This window comes from Bicyclus anynana, chromosome 1 (assembly GCF_947172395.1).
Source record: "Bicyclus anynana chromosome 1, ilBicAnyn1.1, whole genome shotgun sequence".
Taxonomy (NCBI): Eukaryota; Metazoa; Arthropoda; class Insecta; order Lepidoptera; family Nymphalidae; genus Bicyclus; species Bicyclus anynana.
The window spans coordinates 13665858-13691931 of NC_069083.1; the positions used below are offsets into that span (position 1 = coordinate 13665858).

At 35.2% G+C, this 26074-nt stretch overlaps 1 protein-coding gene across 1 annotated transcript in view; it reads left to right on the plus strand.

Annotated features, from left to right (window-relative positions):
- LOC112051801 (neuronal acetylcholine receptor subunit alpha-10-like) overlaps nucleotides 1-26074 on the plus strand; it is a 70670-nt gene that overhangs the window by 21447 nt on the left and 23149 nt on the right. Inside the window, exons 3-5 of the mRNA XM_052882052.1 lie at nucleotides 15940-16094; nucleotides 16639-16822; nucleotides 25591-25807. Coding sequence (XP_052738012.1) covers nucleotides 15940-16094; nucleotides 16639-16822; nucleotides 25591-25807 — 556 coding nt within the window. The remainder of the gene's footprint in view (nucleotides 1-15939; nucleotides 16095-16638; nucleotides 16823-25590; nucleotides 25808-26074) is intronic.

The window sequence follows — 26074 nt, forward strand, 5'->3', positions numbered from 1 at the left end:
CTTTTCGCGACATTGCGACGAATCACGATTCACGAAGCACATTTTTATAAATCTCGTAACACGGCATACCATCTGCAGTAAAACGTATTAGCAGAGCAATTTGAGTATCACGTATGTAAGTATCTCCGCACATATGGTGGTTTTATGTGATGGAACATCACCTTTTATGATGATCATTCAATTACGAGAATTTTTTTTACGAGTATATTCTTTTAGTGAAACAGTCGTTGGTGTGCATAGGTATACAAATTGTACAATTGGGAAATTCTCCAATGCAGGTTTCTTAATGAGTCCTCAGGGTGAGCAGGGTATTCTTGCATCTATGGTGTGCACGCCACTGGAAACAGTATGTTTTTTTTTTAATTTTTTTTACGTGAAAAGGTTCTTTTATTTTTTTTTCGTGTTGAGTAAGTGCCGATGGCTCCATGTGGGACCACTACGGCGACACCGGGGGGTTTGGGCGAGCGCAAACGCATCGCCTGATGAGACCCGAAGGCTGAAATAAAGATAGAGGACGGAGCGATTCCCTAAGGGCGTCTCCTATGAGACTCGGACCTCGGCTTAGAGGGCCATTCGGGAGGGGGTAAGCGTGACCTGATCAAAGGTTCTATCGACTGCGATCCACATTGGAACAGCGTGGTGTGTCTAAGCTCCACATGCCGTCTCCTATAAAGCCTAGCTCTGTTGTGGGCCATTCAAGTAGGTGGAAAATCATGATGATATCTATAGGTTTTTTAAATTATTATTTTTTATATATACGTATTATTTGTTATATTAAACTACGTACGTATCTACTGGTACATTTATTATAAAAAAATAAGTTTCAAAATCGGTCCACAAATGACGGTCCACAGATGACATTTCTATATAGTGAACAATTAGTGAACAGGCCAGCTGGTCATAGTTTTATAGTAAGTTATAACATAACTTTGTTACATAACCAGCCCCGAATACATCGTCGCTGGTTTTGATACAAATCAGTGCAGTTGACACCCTTTATTACATTCCACGGCCACTCCATCTAGCCTTGACAAGTAAATGGAGCCTTAACATTTCTGCCTCAGGTTATACATGACAGACCTACCAACCTGATTCAAACAATTTTCAACAATTATTACGTAATCCATTTTACATCGCCTCATTACTTTGCTTTCAGGCTATAGTTCAAGTATCTACGTTTAAACTATATTGTTTGTGAGCGTTTACAAAGGTTTGGTACTTACATTAATTTACTTCAAATACCATAGAAATTAGACTAGATTAGACCATAGAAATTAGACTTAGATTATCATTTGCACTAATATATATGATACTGAAACAAAAGAACGGAGACTTGCATTGACCATTTACATATACAGAGTGTATTGCAAATAGTACGACATACTCTACAGGGTTCATTACATAGGGGATTAAAATGCTAAATTAATATACGGAACCCTATACTGCGCGTGGCCCGACACGCACTTGGTTGGTTTTATAATTTTCGTAGCATTAGCGTTTGTAGAAAGAGAATCGACGTGCCACATGCCCAATAGATGTGTATACATATAAAGTACAGTAAAATATTAGAAAAAAAAAATATTATTTTTGGTACTTATGAAACTGCTCACACGATCAGTTTGGATCGTGCCGCGTTGCAACCAGCTCATGACTAAGGGCCCCGTATGGGTTCAAAACTAGTCGGGCATACTCCGACCTAATATCACGTGAGTTTTAGCCGTGTTTCATGAATAACACTGACGTTGTTTAAATTCTAAAATTATTTTTGGTATAAGCAGCCTTTGCAATAGTTAATTAGTATACTTTATATATCAAAATTACTCAGTTTAATTAGTTCTTAGTACCAATATAAATAAGTAAATACTACGCATGTATTCAAAATCAATTTTGAATTAAACTTAACATAACAGATTAAACTGATCATCCAGTTTTGATTCTTTCACAGATATTTTAATTATTAGAAAGTTTACTATTTTTTCACGATTTCAAAATTTATGAAAGCAATCAATCTTCCCGGCCGGGCGGTAATCTTTAAATAATCTTATCTTGAGAATTCCATTTTCATGCGTAATTTATATCTAAGTGTCTCATTACTTTTAATTTTGTATCTACGTAAGAGAGAGGAAAATATTTATTTGGGTATACGACACTTGAATCAAAAAAACGATCGGTTGTTTGGTAAAATCTTTTCAAAACAGAAAGTCAAAGAACTTATTCGTTATAATCTTCTACTTATGTTTCATCATTCTCAACCTATATACGGCTCACTGCTGAGCTCGAGTCTCCTCTCAGAATGAGAGGGGTTAGGCCAATAGTCCACCACGCTGGCCCAATGCGGATTGGCAGGCTTCACACACGCAGATTATAAAGAAAATTCTCTGGTATCCTCAGGATGTTTTTCTTTCACCGTTTGAGGTACGTGATATTTAATTTCTTAAAATGCACATAACTGAAAAGTTGGAGGTGCATGCTCCGGACCGGAATCGAACCCACACCCTCCGGAATCGGAGGTAGAGGTTATATCCACTGGGCTATCGCGGCTACCTATGTTTACCTATATGCAATAATAGTCCAGTACCAGTAGTTGTTTCGGAGCTACAGGGATTTAAAGGATCAGATTTGCGGCGCTGCCACGGATCCCTGAAAAACGTCTCATACAAAATGGTACGATTCACTGACGTCGTAGGTACATAATGACAAATGATCGTTAGATTTATATGGACGTTCAAACTTTACTAATATCTTATGCTTATAGTTCATTTATTAAAAATATTCACTTTTAATGTAAGGAAGCCAAAACTGTATGAATTTTCATCTAATTACGATAAAACATTTTTAATAGATTTTGAAATTTTATAATCTTATTTATATTGCAAATATCCAGAAAATCTTTGCTTTTTATGTATAAATTAGTTAACATTGACCTCAGTTATCGGAATGTATCATAAAAATCAATATATTCAAACCTAGTCATCATCCCCATTTGAGCACTTTCATGGCAAGAGTGAATAGGCATCTTCAAGGCAAGCGCGCGATCATCTTAGACCTCATCATTGCTTACCATCAGACAATCATCAACATAATAAAAAAACTTATGCTAACCACTGGAAATACGAGAAAGATACGAGTATGGTGAAGTAGGTATGGCAGATAAAACATACGCGAATATTTGTTACATTCACTCGCATTACCGGTTGTAGGGAGGCGTGATTTTCCGAAAGGGAGATTAAACCTAATGGAATTTTAATGAAGTTTTCCTTTGTAGCGAGGTCGAAGTGAAAACGGCCAATTGTTTGTATAACTATTACCTGGAGGATATTACTTAATCGGCCTTTACTTTTACGAGTGGCTCCAAATTTTAATACAAACTAATTTCAAAGTGCCGTACTTGTAACTTTAACAATATGTTATGTAAAAATGTATTAATACTGGGCATGGTTCCTGAATATTCGAAGACAAATTTAGGATCAACTAGCGGACGCCCGCGACTTTGTCCGCGCGAAACCCTACATCTACCCTACCCTTACCCTAAGTATCCTAAGGACACGCTACCTATCCACTAATTTTTAGCCAAATCGGTCTAGCCGTTCTTGAGTTATAAACAGAGTAACTAACACGACTTTATTTTATACTAGCGGACGCCCGCGACTTCGTCCGCCCTTAGACCTTTTTAATCCAGCCCTTACAGTAGTATCGCTGTAAAAATGGAGTTCGGCATCATCGTTGGGTTCCATACAGTACATACATTTCGTGCAGTTTCTAAAAAAAAACATTAGGCTCAACAACTAACTTTTTCGATATTTCGTAATAAGTAACCTTTTGCTTTTATATATATAAGATAACTATAAAAAATTGGAATAGTTATGGATATGGTTCTATTCTTTATTGCATAATTATACAAAAAAGGAAACAACAACACAAAGTTGTACGTAAATTGGAAATTGCGGTCTTATCGAAGTCATCTCCCCCAGACAACCGCATTGAAAGAATAATAGCATGAAAAACTGATAGTGCAATAGTAACTAAACAAGTATAGATAATATAATAAATACTTCTTGTATCTTACTTATCAACGTTACAAACACTTTTTTTTATTCTTTACAAGTTAGCCCTTGACTAACCTCTCACTAATCTCACGTGATGGTAAGTGATGTTGCAGTCTATGATGAAAGCGGGCTAACTTGTTAGGATGAGGATGAAAATCCACACCCCTTTTCGGTTTCTACACGATATCGTATCGAAACGCTAAATAGCTTGGCGGTACGTCTTTACCGGTAGGATGGTAACTAGCCACGGCCGAAGCCTCCCACCAGCCCGACCTGGACCAATTAACAAAACCTCAATCGGCCCAACCGGGGATCGAACCCAGGACCTCCGTCTTGTAAATCCACCACGCATACCACTGCGCCACGGAGGCCGTCAAACATAACCCTGACGAACGGTTAACTCTTTTTTTTTTTCAAAAGATGTCGTATGTTTTATTCCAAGAGCACAGCACAAAGATCACTCAGGGTTGTAACAGTTCCAAACGGCGCAGTAATTCAGCGAATTTTAAGTTTAACCAATGTAAAAAAAAAAGAATTGGGTCTATTACTGAGCGCCCACTCCCGGCCGCTATCCCGCTACGGCCCGATACGGGGACTTTTGGTTGTTGGGTTTCCCCTCTAGCCGGATTTGCCCCTCCTTAGTTAACTTGCCCCCCTAGACTCTTCCGGAGGGTATTTATTAATACCAGGCTTAGTGTGGACGTCTGGTCAACATGGGCCACACAGCACCAGGACTCCCGACCTCATACCATCCTCCGAACCCGACCTCCGAGTAACCGGATTACAGGAGACGCCACGCTCCCACTTAAGTATGAGGAAGTTTATTGATTTAGCTGGTATATTTACAATCAATACAGTTTATCTTTATGATATAAACTAAATCTATACATATAAAAATGAATTGCTGTTCGTTAGTCTCGCTAAAACTCGAGAACGGCTGAACGGATTTATCTTATCTTGGTCTTCAAATGTTCGTGGAGGTATAGGGAAGGTTTAAAAGGTGAGAAAAATTAGAATAATTGTCGGGAAAACCATAAAAACAACCCTTTTCTATTTCCCATACAAACGTTTAAGAGTCAAGGGGTAGGGTATGGTAGGGGTAGAGTAGTGTAGAGTAGGGATAGGGAAGAAGTGCACATAAGTCAAAGCGAAGCTTGATCGGGTCCACTAGTCTACAATATAAAAATTAATTACTGTTCGTTAGTCTCACTAAAACTCGATAACGGTTGAATGGATCTAACTTATCTTGGTCTTGAAATGTTCGTGGAGTTATAGGGAAGGTTTAAAAGGTAAGAAAATAGAATAATTTTTGGGAAAACCATAAAAACAACCCTTTTCTATTTCCCATACAAACGTTTAAGAGTCAAGGGGTAGGGTATGGTAGGGGTAGAGTAGTGTAGAGTTGGGATAGGGAAGAAGTGCACATAAGTCAAAGCGAAGCTTGACCGGGTCTACTAGTACAATAAAATTATATTATTTCACCGCTAAAAAAAGTTGGTAAAAAATCACTTGTTTACTAGATTAAAATGTAAAATTAGCAGAAGCTATGTAACTGATAACTGGTTTTTAAATGCAGTTATTTAATGGTTCTCATAGACAACTCATTGCACATTAGACCATAAATATAATGATGTCGCTGGAACAATGATATCAAAATTTGGACCACCTTCAGAAAATGTACGCTCCAATAACTCCAAAGTTCGGTAAAAGGGAAACTTTTGGAACCTATGTCGTGGCCCATTGTCGTAATAGACGGAGGAGGAATATTAGTTTACTATAACTGTACAAATGATAAATTGATGTTGTCTCATGAAAATTAGTTCTTGCTCACAATGCCTTTCATCATACCAAATCCAATAGGATTTATATTCCTCGAGAACACTAAATTGTTAGGTATATTTACGAAACTAGCGGACGCCCGCGACTTCGTCCGCGTGGAATTTAGTTTTTCACAAATTCCTTCGGGAACCATGGATTTTTCCGGGATAAAAGTAGCCTATGGGTTAATCCAGGCTATAGTATATCTAAATACCAATTTTCAGCTATTTCGTTTTTCGCAAATCTCGGTAAACCATGGACTCACTCAGAGGCACAATTATCCGCCCACTTTAATATAATCGCGTCATATTAAAGTGGGCGGATAATTGTGCCTCTGAGTACATAATATCTATAACGAATTACACACATAACCCAAATCACAAGTAGGTACTTTAATGAGACTTTTTTCTCAATAATAAGATCATATTATTAAGAATAGACGCACACAATGGAGGTTGTCAGGCATCAATGCTCGCATTCACAGTTTCATTTCAATACGCCATCGTTAATTTCACATTGGTTCGGTCGTATCGACCCTATGTATGATAATTATGGGGGGTTTGGGAAATAAATTTTCCTACGTTTTATTAACTGTTTAATATGTTATTTTACATAAAGATTGGATGGGTGAAAACCAAACCAAACCTAGTAGCAGATCTACTATATTCTTACAAGAATTAATTATTATAATATCGCAAAAATTGTGGTATTTGCGGAGACCAGAGTAATATACATGTGTGAATTGTGTAGTCATTCTCTTGGATTTTACGTTTACGAAACAATGTGTACTTTGTAATAAATAATAATTAAAAAAGTAATGTGAAAATTACACGGGTGAAACAACTGCGTACCTACGTACGTTAGCAATATATAAAGGTATGCCTACTTTACGTAGAGCCGTGATAGCTCAGTGGATATATCCTCTGCCTCCGATTCCGGAGGGTGTGGGTTCCAATCCGGTCCGGGGCATGTACCTCCAACCTTGCAGTTGTGTGCATTTTAAGAAAATAAATATCACGCGTCTCAAACGGTAAAGGAAAACATCGTGAGGAAACCTGCATACCAGAGAATTTTCTTAATTCTCTGCGTGTGTGAAGTCTGCCAATTCGCATTGGGCCAGCGTGGTGGACTACTGGCCTAACCCCTCTCATTCTGAGAGGAGACTCGAGCTCAGCAGTGAGTCAAATATGGGTTGATAATGATGATGCCTACTTTAATCAATAAATTTCACGTATGTAAATTACTAAGAATAGATAGGTAGATAGATAGATATACTTTATTTGCACACCACAAAGACAAATACAAGTGGAAAAAACAAATTAAGAAGAGATCAGCATACAAAAGGCGGCCTTATCGCTAAGTAGCGATTTCTTCCAGGCAACCTTCGGTTTAGGAAAACTTGAGAACATCAGCAGGTGGCGTAAAACAAAAATAAACATAGTATTAGTAATACACATACATACAAATAATTTACATCCTAACACATAAACAATATTACACAAATACTTGCAATAATGAATATAAAATACATATCAAAATAAACTAATAAATACATTATATTGAAGATAAATAATAGATACAGATCGTCTTTACTGCACCAGATAGTGAGTATTTACGGCATAAAGTATATAAGTATAAATAAAACAACAATAGGATTTATTATTTAAAAAATATAATGGTCGAGCATTTTTATAATTTTGCTCGAAGAAAATCAGTTTTAAATGAACAAAAGCCAGACCTCCTTCAAAACTTTCATTAACCATATTGACAGGTGGTACATTGTAGAGCGAATTTAAACTGCTAATTAATTTCGATCCAGCCACACGAGTTATAACACTTTGCGCAGATTTTCGTTTACGGGGAAACAATTTAGTGTAATGCCAGTCGTTTGGCGAAAATATTTCATCACACCAGGAATTTTGTTTCGGTGTCGTTCTGTGCCCAAATAAAAGTTACCGTGCATAACATACGCAACTAAGTATGTTACAGCCATTCGGAGTATTTGTGGACCTGGCCTGTCATAGTCAGATATATCCTGATGGCTGAATTTTTTCAGCCTATGGCATAAGTAAGCACGGTAGCCAATTATGGAGTTTGGACTGTTGTGGCTTTGGAGAGTACGTTTGTCCGACCTTTAACCATCCAAGTATATAAAGTCTTTTTTAAATATTTCCCTCGACATAAATGATGATGAAGGCTCTAAGTCACTCAGTTTGTGATGAAGCAAGCTGGAGTTTCTCTGCGAGATCGAATCAGAAATGAGGAGATCCGCAGAAGAACCAAAGTCACTGACAGTACATTGAATATATTTTAAAGCCAAAAAAATATTTTTTTAAATCTTTTGTCTGTCTGTCTGACCATATTTAATATTGACTAGGCATCACGCTGAAACTACTGAATGAATTTAAATTAAATTTGACAGTATTTGAGATCTTAATACGTAGAAGGTTATTCGCGAAAATTAAATCAGAAGGGGTGGAACGTTTGTATGGAAAGTCCTTCATTTTCCAGGATACATTTGAAAAAATTGGTATGTGTACTACCAAAAAATATTTAAAATAATGATATTCAAGATTTTTCAAAATCCTACTCCTAAATCGGTAGGATAGGATAGGTTGAAGTTTTAATAATATAAATCGTTCATGTTTTTAGTTATAGTTTTTTATAATGATTAGTGGACTATTTATTATACGAAATACATAACACATGCGAAAATATAAGGTGGTGAAATCGGGGTTGAAATTTTACATCTATTTCCACGGTGACAAAGTCGCGGACGCCCGCTAGTTCTATCATAAAGATGACTTTCCTTTTTTGTCAACGGGGGGGAATTTTCCTCTGGAGATATCCTACCTTCTAAGGGAAATCGGTTTATGCGGGATTTCTGCGCACAAAAACCTCTCGGTGTTTACCCTCAGTGCTTTTTGAGAGGCTTCTAAGAATGCAGTGGTATCTTTAGTACTACGCTTATTGATCTTGTCTCAGACTTCCACGGTGTGTGTGATATTTATTTAAATTTCGGATTATCGCATTTTCCTACACTAAAGGTTGCCTGGAAGAAATTACTACGTAGCGATAAGGCCGCCTTTTTATCATACTTCTGTACTTTACTTTTTCTGTCTTATTATTTGTTTTTCTTATGTTGTGTAAAGTATAAATAAATAAATTCGATGAATAGCAATTAAGGGTTCATTTACACGATCGACATTTGCTACCGACGACCGCAGTCGGCTAAGCGACATCTCGGCAGCAGTCGACGGCGGTCGCCGATTACAGTCAGCGACGTCTCGGCGGCAGCCAACGGCAGTCGACTGCAGTCGGCGACCGCCGACGACCGCCGGTGCCGCCGAGAGTCGTCAATAGTAGCTGCCGCTCGTGTAAATGAACACTAAGGATTTCGTCTATACTCAAGTGTTAAGTTATGTCTATATTTAAGTGGCAATCGGACTTTAAGTAGCCACGTTTATTGCCTCTTTATCTTTACGACTTGAAACGAAACGAAACCCAAATGACTCAGTGGTTAAAGAGGCTATTTGCTTATTTGGAGAGAAAAGCAGATTTGTCTTACTAGCTCGGAAATCTTTACTCAAAAACAGAACCTAAAAGTCTACTTTGCTGTCTAGGCAGAAAAGTGAATTTTAAATTAGAACATGATGTAGTACGATTAAAATAGTCAAATCAACATAGACAAAGTCGATGTGTGTCTGTGTACATACTTACATTTTTTATTGTTTATTTAATTAATATGAAAGTTTAAAAGCACGCGTCTTAAATACAATTATTTTTTTTTTGCGATAAGCTGAAAATTCTAAAACTTGAATGGTAGATATTCTATGGTGGATATATTTAGTACATTTCGTTACGTATTGCTGAAATGAGGTAACCTCGTTGTAGTGAGTGAAAAAAAAACTCATTCGGGTACTACAAATTTCCATAATTACACTTTCATTATTTAGAGGAGTTCTGGGCACGGTTTTGGACTGCCTCTGAGCTTTCATATCATACTCGTACCTACCAATTGTTAGCGAATTCATTTTGTACGAGTACCTAGTTATAAGGAGCGAATATAAGCTGCTACTTAATTCACTTTAATTTTGCACCGTATCTATTCGTTAACGCGGTCGTAATTCCATGAACGGGAGTCATCACGCAAGAATGTATTTTCATATTTCAAGAAAATTTGCTTCGTTCGAACTTTCGCATAGGCACTTTCAAATTCATTATTTAATACAGCATGCAATATGCATGCATATATAACAAGCATCACTTGTTAATTATTTTAGACCTTTATGTAAATACTTTAAAGCCGTTAATATAGTTTCTTACAGACTCAGCCATCATTTCATATTCACTAAGAATTATTTAAACTATAATAAACAAATAAAATCCAGTAATAAATAAAAAATGCGAGATTGTAAAATAAATTTACAACCGATAAAGAAAAAAATACAAAATTTCTGCATTAATGTTTTTCAGGACAGGGTAGTAAGTAGCGTGTATGTTAAAAAAACGATTTTTTATTTTTATTCTTTACAAGTTAGCCCTTGACTACATTCTCACCTGATGGTAAGTGATGATGCAGTCTAAGATGGAAGCGGGCTAACTTGTTAGGAGGAGGATGAAAATCCACACCCCTTTCGGTTTCTACACGGCATCGTACCGGAACGCTAAATCGCTTGGCGGTACGTCTTTGCCGGTAGGGTGGTAACTAGCCACGGCCGAAGCCTCCCACCAGCCAGATCTGGACAAATTAAGAAAATCTCAATCTGCCCAGCCGGGGATCGAACCCAGGACCTCCGTTTTGTAAATCCACCGCGCATATCACTGCGCCACGGAGCCATCAAAATTCCACCGTCAGAATTCCACACAAACACATTTGCGGGCGTCCGGTGTATATAAAACCTACTTTTTTAGAAGTCGGCTAAAAATAAAACTCAAATCGCCCTTCTGTCAAGCAGAAATGAAATATGAAAGGCTTATAAAATCTCTCATTCGGCGGGATATTATGAATTTCCTTTACAAATCTTTCACCCGTAATGTAATAGAAATCGCTCGGAAATAACAATGTCAACATACCTATGTACTGACAATTTCAAAGAAAGAAAATTCTAACATAAATACTTGTATTTTCTAACTAAATTTCTTCATTGTTGGTATTTTCTGTTACATTTATCAACTGTGTAGTACAGCAAAATTGTTTGTTCAGTCTTATTATATTAATACACTTTTTACTACACAATGAAACTTCCATACTAATATTATAAATGCGAAAGTAAGTATGTTTGTTTGTTTCCTTTTCATGGCTAACCATCTGAACTGATTTTGATGACATTTGGTATAAAGATAAATAGGACCTAGATGTGATGACAGGGTACTTTTTACCCGACTACGACGAAGCTAAATGGCAGGGTACTGATGAAGGTGTATGGTTGTATGTATGCGTAGGTATATGATCCACCGTAGCTCCTAAATTAGTGATCAGATTTTAATGAATGAGGTGTCAAAAGATACCATGACCATTTTTGTACCTATGCATTTCTCGATTTCTACTTATATTATTTTCTTGTTTCATCCTTTTTACTCTTTTTTAACGTAGTCGGTTTTATTCGTAGTCGGTGAAATTTATTTTTTATTTATGCAAGTAACTATCGACCTTTGAAAACAAATTCTCTTAATACAACATCGTCTATACTAACACTATAAAGCTGAAGCTGTAGAAAGTTTGTTTGTTTGAACGCGCTAATCTCAGGAAGTACTGGTTCGATTTGAAAAATTCCTTCAGTGTTAGATAGCCCATTTATCGAGGTAGGCTATATGTTATTCCCGCATTCCTATGGGAATGGAAACCACGCGGGTGAAACCGCGCGGCGTCAGCTAGTATAATATAAATAATTAATTTATTTCCATATTATCTGGGAAATACCGAAAACTTCAATCGACAACGTCTCCTAGATTCGTCGGAAAATCCTCAACGTACTATCACTTCAAAACTGGAGTATTCTCAGAAGATGTTGACTCTCAAAGTTTAAATATGAACATGATAAAATGCATCCTGCAGTAAATCAACTATACCTACTATAGTTCATAGGTAAAGAAATATCGAAAAGTAATGCCTCCTTCCTTTTAAAATTTCTCCTAAAATTACAATTAAACGTAACGTGAGACTTGGTTTTGTTCTCTACAGAAATGATAATTATCTGTGACGAGCTAATTAAGCGGTAAATGAAGGGTGTATAAGATTTCGTCAGGAGCGAGGGGTGAATAACGCCGTTATTATACAATTACCTTCACTTAATTTTCATAATTTCCGTTATCACGTTCAGGCGCTTTACCTACTTACATTTTATACGCACACTTCATAAATTATATTATACTACACATACACACACTCGTACATAAACAAGCACAGTCAGCAAGTGTCTATAAATGAATATCACTATATCAACTCTTATTCGGCTCACTGCTGAGCTCGACTCTCCTCTCAGAATGAGAATGCGGATTGGCAGACTTCACACACGCATAGAATTAAGAAAATTCTCCGGTATGCAGGTTTCCGCACGATTTTTTCCTTCACCGTTTATTTACCGTTTATAGTTTACACGTGATATTTAAACTCCTAAAATGCACACAACTGAAAAGTGGGAGGTGCATGCCCCGGACCGGATCCGAACCCACACCCTCCGGAATCGGAGGCAGAGGTCATATCCACTGGGCTATCATGGCTCTAAATATAAATGAATATGAAAAATATAATATGATGGAAAATGTAATTTTCAATACCTTTCCAGTGTGACTAAAGCAGTGTCGAAATGTATTGAGGTTCCCGGGAATTTCAATAGACAAAGTAAAATCGCAATTATACTTTAATTTTGCTTGGAAATTATCTATAAAAACACAAAAGCAGAGTCATAAAATGCTAAAACCACACTAATATTATAAGGCGAAAGTTTTTGTGTAAGTTTGTATATTTGTTACCCTTTCACGCCGCAATATGGTTGAAATTTGGAATAGATTCTAGATTAACACATATACCAATATGTAATATTTATCTCTAATTTATGTTTCCTTTGGGTTTTGTGTAAAGTCGTATTTGAGGCGAACGAAGTCGCGGGCGTCTGCTAGTACAATATAATTTCTATACTAAAATGCGTGATACATGTCTTCTTACATGACAGGCCAATTTCTGAAAGCACTGTGTACGGAACGTATAGTAATTTTTCAACCCTGTGATGTCAGTGCTAAAGTATATTTAATCTTCGCTGGATGTAATATTTAGTAATAAAAATAGTAATTTCAGTAGTGTACCAAACACATTGTTAAATGTATTTATATTGTATACAACATACTAACACACTGGCTAGTGATTAGAGATCATCTTTATAATCTCAGACCAATTATTGTATAGGACCTGCCTCGCTAGACGTTACTTTTCTGTCAAAGTATATGATCAACGATCTAATGCGATTATAAAAACTGTCTCTATAGAATCGATGTTAAATGGTTGTAATCGTGTTCGTCGGTTAAGGAGCTCTGTAAAAATACCTTTTTGTGTAATTGAATTGAGTAAAAAACGGGTATATACCAAATCTAACCTCGTTTTCCTCAGAAAATGACAGACAATTTTGTTCGTGACTATGAGTGCGATACGGGTCCTTCTATAATTGGTTTGAGTTTATAATCATAATTACAAAGTTTTACTTTACTTTACCTGTTAACAATTTCATTTAACGTTTTGCGTCTATATAAACGTTCCGTTTTTGTACTACGTACGTTCGGAACCCTAATAAGTATAATAATAAAATGTTAAAGTTAAAAAAATGGAATTTTATAGTATTAGACATGTCACACGTCAAAACTGAGGCGAAAAAAAATTGGCTAATTGTCTTAATTCCTTTCAGTTGCATAGTAAACAACGAAAGTTAATTAAACAATTAATTCCTAAATATTGTCTACAATGTCGAGTTATGTTCAGGAAGTGAAAAAACTATACATACATAAATATATAATGTAAGTAATCACAAAATTATGCATGTGTGCGCTCAGTGGAGTTTTTTCGGATCACTTTTTGCGGTGTGTTTGCGGCACGTAACATGTTTAATAGTTTAAAATTGTTGTAGCTAGTTACTTCAGCATGTCAGTGTTTCTGAAACCATAAAAAGCCGGTTCCCCTCCGAACCGGTGCTAGTTTCTACAAATAGCTAAGGGACATGGTCCAAAATTGTATGAAGCCCAGGATCAGTCATTGTACCCTGGCGGAAATAAAAGAAAATGAAACTTTTAACTATTTTCGATTATACAAATCTATGAATTTAGTTTAATTATTTCGAAATAATATTCATTCTCTCCCAAGAAATGCAACACTAATATGGGTAGCAATGGCGGATTGATGACGTTTTCAACGCAATAGTCGTTTTGACGTTTGCTGTCAAATGTCATGTCATAGTTGCTTTATGGGCGCCATCTTGATATAACTCAAAAGCTTGGGTTTTAATTTTATTTGGTTACATTTATTCACTTATTTAGATTTTAACAAATACCCTATATTTTTTAAATTTTAATGATACGGGGTACAAGAGTGGACCTGAAATGGACCATTTCCATTAACTTTCCAAAAATGCTTACAAACTCTACTTTAAAACGAATTTGAAATTTCATCTCATCACGAAATATCGAAAACCGCTTGACCTACTAAGTTGAAATTTGGCAGGGAGGTAGTTTAAAGCTAGTTGGTGTCCGAATGTTGCAAAAGAGATTAAGAAGGTCTAAGAGCAGACGAAGTTGTGGTCGTCCGCTAGTTAGATATATAGCGTTTTTTTTAGTTAACTGTTATTTCTCTCAGTAGTTTTCGAAGATATATTTCGTCACAGTATATCTCCGAGATACAAGCATGTATATGCAAATCGGCCATTTTGTACATTTCAAGGCATCGTCATTCGATATTCAGTCACAATTAATTAAGATTTTAATTGGTCTCAGGTAACAGGACTCAATAACCATCAAGATTCGTGTTTCAGAAGTACTTCAGCTAAAAATACTGAAAAGATACTTTTTCTATTTCCTATATAGACATTTTCTAGTAGCATTTATATAGGACTGGCGGATGTTTGTAACTTTGTCTGCGTAAAATTAAGTTTTTAGCGAAAACAATGGATTATTCTGGAATGAAAAGTAGCCTATATTCAAGGTCAAATTGATCTCTATACTCAATTTCATCCGAATCAGTTTTTTTTATTCTTTACAAGTTAGCCCTTGACTACAATCTCACCTGATGGTAATTAATGATGCAATCAAAGATGGAAGCGGGCAAACTTGTAAGGAGGAGGATGAAAATCTACACCCCTTTCGGTTTCTACACGACATCTCGTCACGTACACGTCTTTGTCGGTAGGGTGGTAACTAGTTACGGTCGAAGCTTCCCACCAGCCAGACCTGAAGCAATTAAGAAAACCTCAATCGGCCCAGCCGGGCATCGAACTTAGGACCTCCGTCTTGTAAATCCACTGCGCATACCACTGGGCCACGGAAGCCGTCAGGCAGTCTTCTAGGTGCTTTTGCATTTATAATATTAGTATGGATTAGAATGGATAGGTCTCGCGCCACTCAGGAGAGATCTGTCTTATGTCAATGTTAACGACATAACAACAAAAATGTTGTGATTTTACCAAATCTGCAGTATGTTGGTACATATTTACGTGTGGTCCACTGTAGCACTTAAACTAATGGGGTGGTTTTTGATGGATAAAGTATCCGCGGATTGGTTATTATGCTTCGGATGACATACTCGTAGCTTACATTTCATACATCGATGTATGTACTCGTATATGTTTATTTTGTACTAGCCGACGCCCTGCGTTTTCACCCGAGCAGGTCCCATTTTCGTGAGTCTATGACACTCACAAATAACGTGGCTTTCTAGTGCTAAAAAAATTTTCAAAATCGGTTCAGTAGATCCAGGGATTACCCCCTATAACACCACAAATTTTCCCTCTTATTTAATATTAGTAGGTATATACGATTAAAACCAATGTGTAGATTTTAAACCGAATCATTATAATTATTTGTCTTTATTTGACAGGAAGAAAAGGACCAGCTACTCACAACAAATTGTTGGATCACGCAGATATGGACCGATCACCATCTAAGATGGAACACCAGCGAGTTTGACGGCATCAACGTCATAAGAATACCTTACGAAAGAGTATGGAAACCAGATATTATTTTATACAACAAGTAAGTCCATCTTTTGTTTGGGAGTTTTGTTTTGGAAGTCCATGCAAGAGGCCTATGTCCAGCAGTGGACAGCTGTTAATGATGATAATGAAGTGCACCAGAAACGAATATACTTTATTACAAAGATTATAATCTATAGAGTTTACCAGATTAAGTTATGCCAGACTTGGAGTGGTTCTTAAGCACTTCAATGTAGGGCATTTCAATGCATAATGCAAGGTGAGGTAGATTATAAGGTAATATTATGAAATAAAATACCAAAAGATCCGCGAGATCAAGAATTAGAATATTTTTTTTTAAATACAATTATAGCCTAATCAGAAAAATAAAACTATCAGTTGAGAGCACCACATGGATATGCACAAATAGTAAGAGTATAGTTAATTTTATTTTTAATTTTAATTGTGTAAGCATATCAAGAACTTTATTTGCATAATACTTGGGTTTTGGTGATTGACTTAACTATTTTTTTCCAGTAACTTACAATCAATTTACGTAAACAAAGCCATTTTTCCACGCAACCTATTCACAAATTGTATTTTAGTGCAGATCCAAACTACCGTTCCGCGGTGATCAACACGAATGTGATAGTGAAGAACACTGGCGAGGTGACGTGGCTCAGCCACGGGATATACGTGTCAGTGTGCGACATCAATGTCGAGCAGTTCCCGTTTGATGTCCAACTGTGCACTATGAAGTGGGCTTCGTGGACCTATGATGGCTTCCAGGCGAGTAAAATGACCAGTTTCACCACCTTCTTAAGTTATATAAGTTATGAATGAATACTTTCTACGTACGTTAAGCAATTGCAAAGACTTTGCAATTGCACGTTGTAGAGTCAACATCTCCTGAAGATGCTCCGGTTTCGGGGTGAAACGTACGTAGAGAGTATTTTGTCGGACCTGGGTGACGTTGTCACATGGGTTCGTCGGCTTTTGCGTCGGCATGATGAACTTCCGCAAAGTAACGCCTGCTTATATCCAACCTTCTGAAGTGTTGGATAGCTTAACCGTAAGTTTTGTCACTTTCTGACTTTATGTCATACGACAAAGACAAAACTTATGAATAAGCTTTCAGATTCTTATCACAAGGTGAAACAGGCCCTTGTTTTTTTTTAATATTCTCAGGAGAAAATTAATTGTATTATATTATGTGTCACCGTTAAATTGTAAAATACCTACGTTAGTTTATAATCTCACTCGCGATATTGTAATCTGTCGATAAATTGTAAACTGATCATACCTACTGATTCTCTAACTCTATGGACACAGGGGCAAGTTTGGACAGTTGACGTTTTAAGATTGCAATTTAACGGTTTCACTTCGATAGATATACCGAAAAACAAACACGTTAGATTGTAATCAGTATGTTCAGTTCACAATATATCGACAGATTACAATATCGCGATTATAAACTAACGTATTTTACAATTTAACGGTGACATATGTATTAATACAACTAAAACCACCTAGACAGAAGTCTAGGATTTTCTTTGTGTTTAGCTAATATACCGATTTAAAGGATTAATAATCTCAGGATGTATTTTCGGAACTTTCTTTTGTATAAGAAATTACAATATTATAAAGTTATTTTCTTAATTTGACTTCAATAATTTTATCATTACGGAAAGCACGGTTATGTCAACAATTCCTACTAGATGCAACGTCTTAAGATAGGAAACAAGTAGGTATCCTAAAATGGCACATAATTATCTAGAAATTCAATGAGTCCCAAAGCTAAAATCGGAATGGGCAGTCGAACTACGTGTTCAAAGCGCTGATGGACTTTTAGGTTTCAAGGTGTTAGAACGACGATTCCGTGACATCAAGTGGGTTACGGAAGCCGCTGAGTCCAAGATCGTAGTGTTTGGAGGTTTTTACAGGAATCTAAGAGCCAATTCGCACGAGAGTTTTTTAACGGACGTTAAAAAGCGTTCAAATATACTCGGATACTATAAAATTGAAACTGCAACACTCCTCGAAAAAAAAACAAGCAGCATTGATAATGCATTTGTTGTATTTGAACGCTTTTTTAACTTTCTTTAAAGAAACTCTCGTGCGAATAAGGGCTTAAATGAAGGTCTATTTCCATCGACCAGAATTTAAAATGCAACACTGTTCGAAAAAAAGTCTTACTGACAACACGCCATCCAATAAAATATCCGCAAGTATTTCATAAACACGAATTTTGTCTCCGAGCTTTATTGGAAGGCTAAAGTAAACTGCCTCGGCATCTGTGGCGAAATAAAAGATCTAGAATTCTTTTAATAGAAGCTATTAAAAGAGATACTAAAGTATCATTTACAGGACAGGAAATCTGAATCATTTACAGGACAGGTACAACACTTACAACAACATACAACAGTATTATACAGAGTGTCCCGTAAATATTAGGAAATACATCGTACAGAATGTCCCATAAATAGTACCATTAAGGTAATACATAGTCCGGTCAAATTAAACCATAAAGTAAGAGTATAGTTACCTAAATTCTCACCAAGCTGAAAATCGGTAAGATTGTTTAAAATATCATTAAAAACAAAATTTGAAAGTTCCCCATCTTTCCACTTTTTTACTGCAAAGATAGCGTGTCTGTAACAAAAATCGTCAAACATAAAAATGTAATTAGTCCCGTTTTGTAGAAAAAGACTCACATTGTAGAAGAAAAAACTAAATTTTCATTGGTTCCAACAACTGCCTATTCAAAAATTTTTCAATATATGTAACATAAAAACCGTAAAATGATAGCCAACATAGTTATTTTATATTGGCCTTGATTGTCAGTTATCACCTGTAGAGTATGTCGTACTATTTATGGGACATCCTGTATATAATACAATAACTATGTATTATAATGGAAACACTGTTGCCATTATGCCTAATGACGATGGTTTTTCAAGCAAGATCAGGTAAACTAAACATAATATTGACTAACTAGCGGACGCCCGCGACTTCGACCGCCCTTAGACCTCCTTAACCCAGCCCTCTCGCAAAATCCGTTCTTAACGGACCTCTTATCTATAAACTACCTCCCTGACAAATTTCATTTATGTACGTCAAGCAGATTTAGAGATATCGTGATAAATGACCTTTCGCATTATGTACCTATATGATAAATTCATCAACAATAGGTGTAAAAATAGCAAGTATTAAAAATAGTACAATATAATCCGCACCATGCACCTACTGTGATTTTATTGTGCTCAAGCATTGTATTCACAGAGAATGAACTATGTGCAACTTACTCCCATTTATGCGCGAGTGTAATCGTTTTGTTTGCATACATTTTTCATTAATGTTTGTTTTCTATTCATTAAATGTTTAGCGAGCGTATGCGATACGAGATAATTACGTGTTAATGATAACAATGATTAACTACTAAATAGTCTGGTTCTATTATTATAAATCAGAATAAACCTATTTGATCAAACTATGGAAGGGATTTTTGAATTTAGTTTTATTATAGGTACTGAGAAGTATGTACATTTCAACTACCTATTATTTCCACATTATTTCTTTTTTACTTATCTGTAGTTTATTCTTTTATATTTTGAATCTTCATTTATTTGTTTTATTTTTAACAAAGGTCACAAAACATTTGTTTAATGAGAGACCATATTAAAATACATAAATTTCTACTAACATTAAATTAAAGTTTTGTATTCATGGATTTAGCAAATTGTAAATTCACAAACGCTACAGAATTTTTAACCTACCTAATTGTAATATGCACTAACACCAAGTAATGCAAGTGTTATTTATTTTAAGTAAATAATTCAGTATATTGACAAAACATAAATAAAAACCGGCCAAGTGCACGTTGGGGGCCACGCGCAGTGGTTCCGTAGAAGTAATGACCAATTTAATAAATATGTAATGCACAAAAATACCAATAAGGATATCGCACACCATGGGATAGACGATAAAAAATTTGTCCTTACTTTGCATAAACCCCAATTTTTTTTTAAATTTTCTTTTTGTCACTTTATTGACGTAATAACTATACATACCCATACCAAATTTCAGCTTTCTAGTTTTAACAGAGTCTTACTGATAACTTCATCTTTTTAATTAACAAAGGAATTAGTATGCAATTTTCGATTTCCAATTACTTTTTTAAGTTGGTCGACTGTAACTCTTTAAATAGCAATCGCTACTTAGCTGTTATAAATTTCCTTGTAATTTCATTTTACATCCTACTCTCATGAACTTTTTCACTTTTCCACAAAAACTATTTAGCAGGTGGAGACACCTGAGTCTAACAAAAATTAGCTCTTAAAAGCTTAATATTTTACATACGGAAAATATTATAGTATTCTACGAAACCCTAAAAACGTAACTATTTCTATCATGAATGCTGAATTGCCATTCTGCTTGCTTACTACTGGTTTTGAAAGGTTTTAAGTACAATAGATTTTGTTCCATCTCAACTTACTTAAAATATTAAACCGGCGACTCATTTTGATAATTAAAAAAAAACTAAACGGTGAAACAGCAGAAAGCACTTTTCAAACGAGCGGTATATTTCAGCTTCAGTTAAAACCTCTGAGTATCATCCCAAGAAAAAAGCTGGACAAGTGCGACTCGGACTCCTCAATGAGGGTTCCATTCAAGTTTGTAGTTCGTTGGATTGCGTAGATACTTTAAATAAAATGTTTTTCCATAAATTCAGTACAAATGTGTCCTTCTACATTTTTCTCTGTGATAATTTTATACTATGGGTTACGTCCCTACAAAATCATTGCAAAAAGCGTTCCAAATTTAGCTACACCACTGAGCGCAGACATGCACAATTTTGTCTAATTCCATTATATATTTATGTATATATATTTATGTATACTTCCTGAATACACAACTCGACATTGTAGACGATATTTAGGTAGGTATTCGTTTAAAAAATGTTCGTTGTTCAATAAGCGACTAAATGAATTTAAGTCAATTTTCCACATCTGTCCGCCTCAGTTTTGATGCGCTAGTGCCCCATTTCTAGTATAAAATATCATTGATTTTTCTATGTACTTGTACTAGAGAGAGTATTAGGCTGTATTACCTTGTTGCCGAATTTTATTGTTGTAGGTCAACGGAAATTTATTGATAGTAGTAGAGTAGCAAAAGCGTATATTTCGAATATACGCTTTTTGCGGCGTAAACAGCCGTTTCTTTTTTTACGTTAAAGTTTTTTTTTCATATTTTAAAGTGACTGTAGATCTAAGCATTATTATTATGGTTTTGTTTATTATTTATTTATAATTAGTATTCTCTGAAGATATATTCTGTACTAATTTGTATTGTGTATGCCTCAATGCATTCCAGAGTTCTCAATTGACAAATTAAGAGACGGACAACAAAGTGATGTTATACAGATCCGGTTTTAATTGTTTGGTGCGGAACCCTAAATGGAGTACTCTATTTAATAATGGATTTATAACACAGCGGATGAGTTTCACTAAAGTACTGTAAAACGATGTCCCTATTTCATTCGACGATTCTTTGATTGAAAAGTTTATAAAATAAAAGTACAAACTCGTTTCAATTACGAAAATCCGTTGTTCTTCTTGACACAATATAACCAAACAATTTAGTAAAACTTTTTTAGAAAGTTTATGAATAAAATGAATGATTTTTTTTGGTAATCTTCGCTGTCCGATCAAAATCTATCTTCGTGCTTACCATCTAGATTTTCCCAGAACAAACTTCAATTGTAAAAGCTTTTTGCGTTTTTTGAAGTAGGTATACTTTGTTAATTGAACATTGTAGAGTCATTATTTAAATACCAAGTCGATCATTATAATATATAATTAATTTTGTAAAAAGTAGCGGGCCCTGCCTACATCTATTAAATATTTATAAGGTTTCATGTTATTCATTAATTCGTAAGATCACAGAAAACAAAGTACCATTAAAATTAAAATTAAATCAACTGTAGGTACGTGTACATACGTGACAGAGCATACTCGTAGGTAATACGATTATTTCCATATCAATGTTTAGAAAATTTTTAACTGAGTACTAAGTGCCCAAAAATTTTTCACTTTCTTCATTTCCTAACAAAGCAATTTTTCTACAGTGATATAAACTTACATTCTCGGTTCCTAGTAAGATTTTCAATGAAACGTGTTACTTACATTGAAATTTAACATTCGTCACACGTAGATTTGGTAAAGGAAAAGCATCGTGTGAAAATTTGCATATCTCGTGAGATTTCCTGAGATTTATGTGACTGTTGATAAATGGTCAAGTGCGCGTTAGAACACGCATGAGGTAGGGTTCTGTAGGCACGATAACACATGTAAATGATCCGTATCGTTGCAAATTCAGCGTTGAACTAAACAAAATCTTTTGACGTTTTATTATCAGCCTATTTTAAAGATGTAGTACAAGGTTCTCTCTGTATATAAGAGAGGTAATATGGAGCCTAGAGTTTAGACCTACCACCGCTTATCTTTAATTATGAAGGTAATGAGGGTGGTGCCTCTATAATGACCACTATGAGAAATTAATGATAGTGACTGGCTTATCAAAGTCAAGTCAAGTCAAAATACTTTTATTTTAATAAGGCTTAGTTAATAAGTACTTTCGAAAAGTCAGGTATTAATATTATTAGATAATGGTGATAATAATTAGCAGAAAACTTAAAATTAAAGTTACGAGGGTCCCAAGCACGCCAAAAGCCCACAGCAAACTCAGTCAGGGTATCGAGATCGTATATCAAGGCATGAAAACATTAACAAAGTAACTATATTTTTAGGACACACGTTTTATTATTTTATACACGGGTGCAATCCACAAAACAATTCAGCCATGCATATATTTTTTTTTCTAAATCATTTTTATATATTTTGAATACAATCCATCTGCGGCACATTCCTAGTTCCTAAATGGACCATTGAACCCAAAAATAGTGAAGACTTTGTCTATATCTACACTAATATTATAAAGAGGAAAGATTTCATTGATTGTTTGTATGTTTTGAATAGGCTTTAGAACTACTGAACCGATTCGAAAAATTCTTTCGAATCAAAAAAACACTGTTGGGAAGTTACACTATCCCAGAGTGCTATAGGCTATATTTTATCCCCGTGTTTCCGTAGTATTTTAACATTTTTATTTCCATTAGAAACATTGGTCATCTAAACTTTAAGCTTCGGAATAAACTCGAGATGGAATGATATAGAAAGTAAAACTTGAATAAACTTACGGGAGAAGTTGTGAGACTGCGGCAAACTACCTGTTTACGACTTCTGTTTATATAAATAACCAGCCTTTGCTTTGATTTCGACCCTATGCATTTCAGATAATATTCTCTATTTCTAGTAAATTGATTTTAGCCGGGACATATGAATCGGAAATGCCTCGAAGTAAATAAGTAGTAGGTACTCGAGTAAGCTTTTTGATTGGAAATTAATCTGAAGTTTGAGATGATAATATTTATACTATATCAGTATTTAACTATAGATTGTAGAGATATAAAACTCATATGACCGACTTGGGGTTCAATTGTTGAAAAGTTTCAAAATTTGTGAAATGGGTAGAAATAATTCTCGAGTTTACAATTGTTAACGTGTACAATTGTATATCCTGTCACAACGTATAAAGTGAAAAACTGTTGTAGAATAGTCAAATAAAGGCATACAAGTTGTATTCACACTATAAACATAAAGCGCTAAGTCAACAGCAGTATTGTGTGGCGCGAAGTGTTGTGTTCAAAGTGTGCAGGTGTCTTTATTGTCGTAAATGATGATCTTTGTTAAAAACAATAATGGAAAACAAAATGAAAAACGTGACGTCCATCTCATTTTAAATTATGATGATACAAATTCATTTGTAAAAGGAAACAACAAAGAAATTCTTGACCTATTTTTGTGAAAAATTTAATATTTATCAGTTACTGTACAAAAGATTTTTTTAATGACATTTAAATCGCTAAGCTGCTGGGATTTCAAAAAGTATAATGTATATTTTTTACATTGTACCGTTCCTTTTGTTCAAAAGGGTTTTTGATAATTTGTAACTCGTCACATTATATTCTTTTGGTGTTCATTTCACCGAAGAAAGTCTGAGAACAAAATACATTTTCATATTCGAATGAGTTATTTCTAATTAAGATAAAAAAACATATCTACAGAAGCCGCAGCGAAGCGGGCTGGGTTATTGTAAGGCTTTGTCCAAGGTGTTTTTGGAATGGCATGTCTCGTACCTGAACGATATTTCACCCGCCTTTGCCTGTGTGTGTCTAGTGCTGTAACAACTTTGTCATTTTATTAAAAGCTGAAAATTCGACAAACACCGTACGTCATCTAAGCTTTTTCGATAAAAGCTTTTGCGCGGCAAACTCAGCTATCGTATTATATTTCGAAGAAGCAAACAAAATTTCATTTTATTTTGGAAACGCTAACTTAAAATCTCAGATCGACATAAGCGCTATCGATCTAAGCCGATTTGTAGATTCGCTTCACTACCAAGTAGCAACCTTTATTTCCTTTTCAATACCAACGTGGAGATCTTGTACATCGCGAGCATGTTTTATAGAAAATGAATTCAGAATATTACGGTACCTTTCTGCTTAGTTCAGGTCACTTCATTTCGTTATTACCACCTTTCGCGTCTAAGGAACATAGCAAGTTATTGTGGAAACTTTCTCCGAGCAACAAATTTGAATTTTAAATTGGAATACTGAGCTTATTATTATTTTTAATACCTGCGCAAGGCGATCTCTTTGATAGAGTTTTGTTGTACGCAAAGAGCTTTATTGAAAACACTTAGCACGTTTAACTTACTAGGGAAAAAATATTTAAAATGTGTACACTTTTAGACTGTTCGTCTGGTTGCCAATTAAAATGAAGCGTTTTCATGCAATAAACTGAACATTGAAAAAAGGCATCCATTTTTTATTGAAATTAAAATACGAAAGCGATTTTCTATTGCTGATTTAAAAACACATTCATACTTTTGTAGCTAAAGCACTCGTTCGAGTGGATGAGATGTTGATCCATTTTCCTATATTAAAAAGCTCAATATTTTCTCTTTCAAGCTAAAAATATTTTCTACGTAAAGGTATGATAAAATTAATCGCTTGTTTTTAATAGTGTTTTCAAATATCCGTTATTTTAAGAGAGTAAAAAGAATTCTCTTTTTCGTCATCATATTATAATAATAGACTTTCGAGTATAATGATGAAAATAATAAATAAGGAGGACCTGAGTTCTGAGTTTTTTTTTTTAATTTTAATTTTCTTTAATTTTGACGACCGATTGGTGCAGTGGGAACCTTTCTAAGGTATTAAAGGCTGTGGATTCCACTTAGATTATATATCTGTTTTGGATATGGGTGTTTTCGGGTATAATTTTAATCATTAATTATACGTAGGTATAGATAGAAGTATGTCATGTACAATACATACATTCATCAGTTACTTTAGTAACCATAACACAAGCTATGTTAATTTGCAGCTTGCAAACCTATATAAATATGTATTTATTTGTTTTATTCTTCCATAGTTGGATTTGAAGAAACAGTTTGACGAGGGTGACACTACAAACTACCAGACAAACGGAGAGTTCGACCTGGTGAGCTTCGAGGCGATCAGGCACAACCAGTACTACTCCTGCTGTGTGGAGCCCTATCCTGACATTACTTACGTCATCAAGTTGAGGAGGCGCCCCATGTTTTATGTCTTCAATCTCATTCTTCCTTGTCTTCTCATCAATGGAATAGGTAAGAAAAAAAATTTGCGATTCATACCTACGAGTACCTGCTTTAGGCACATTTATGCCAGGGATGATAACAGTTTTTTAAATTGATTTTTTAAAAAGGTTTGGCTTTTCGGACTGAGCAACTTTAATTTAATTACGGACAGAAATTTCTAAGTATATTATGCTCTATGGAACAGCAGGATAATTAACTAACTTTCTCAATTGATTTGAAGTTTATTTTAATAGGTTGTTAATAAAGACCAAATTAGTGAACAGGCCAGGCCAGTGA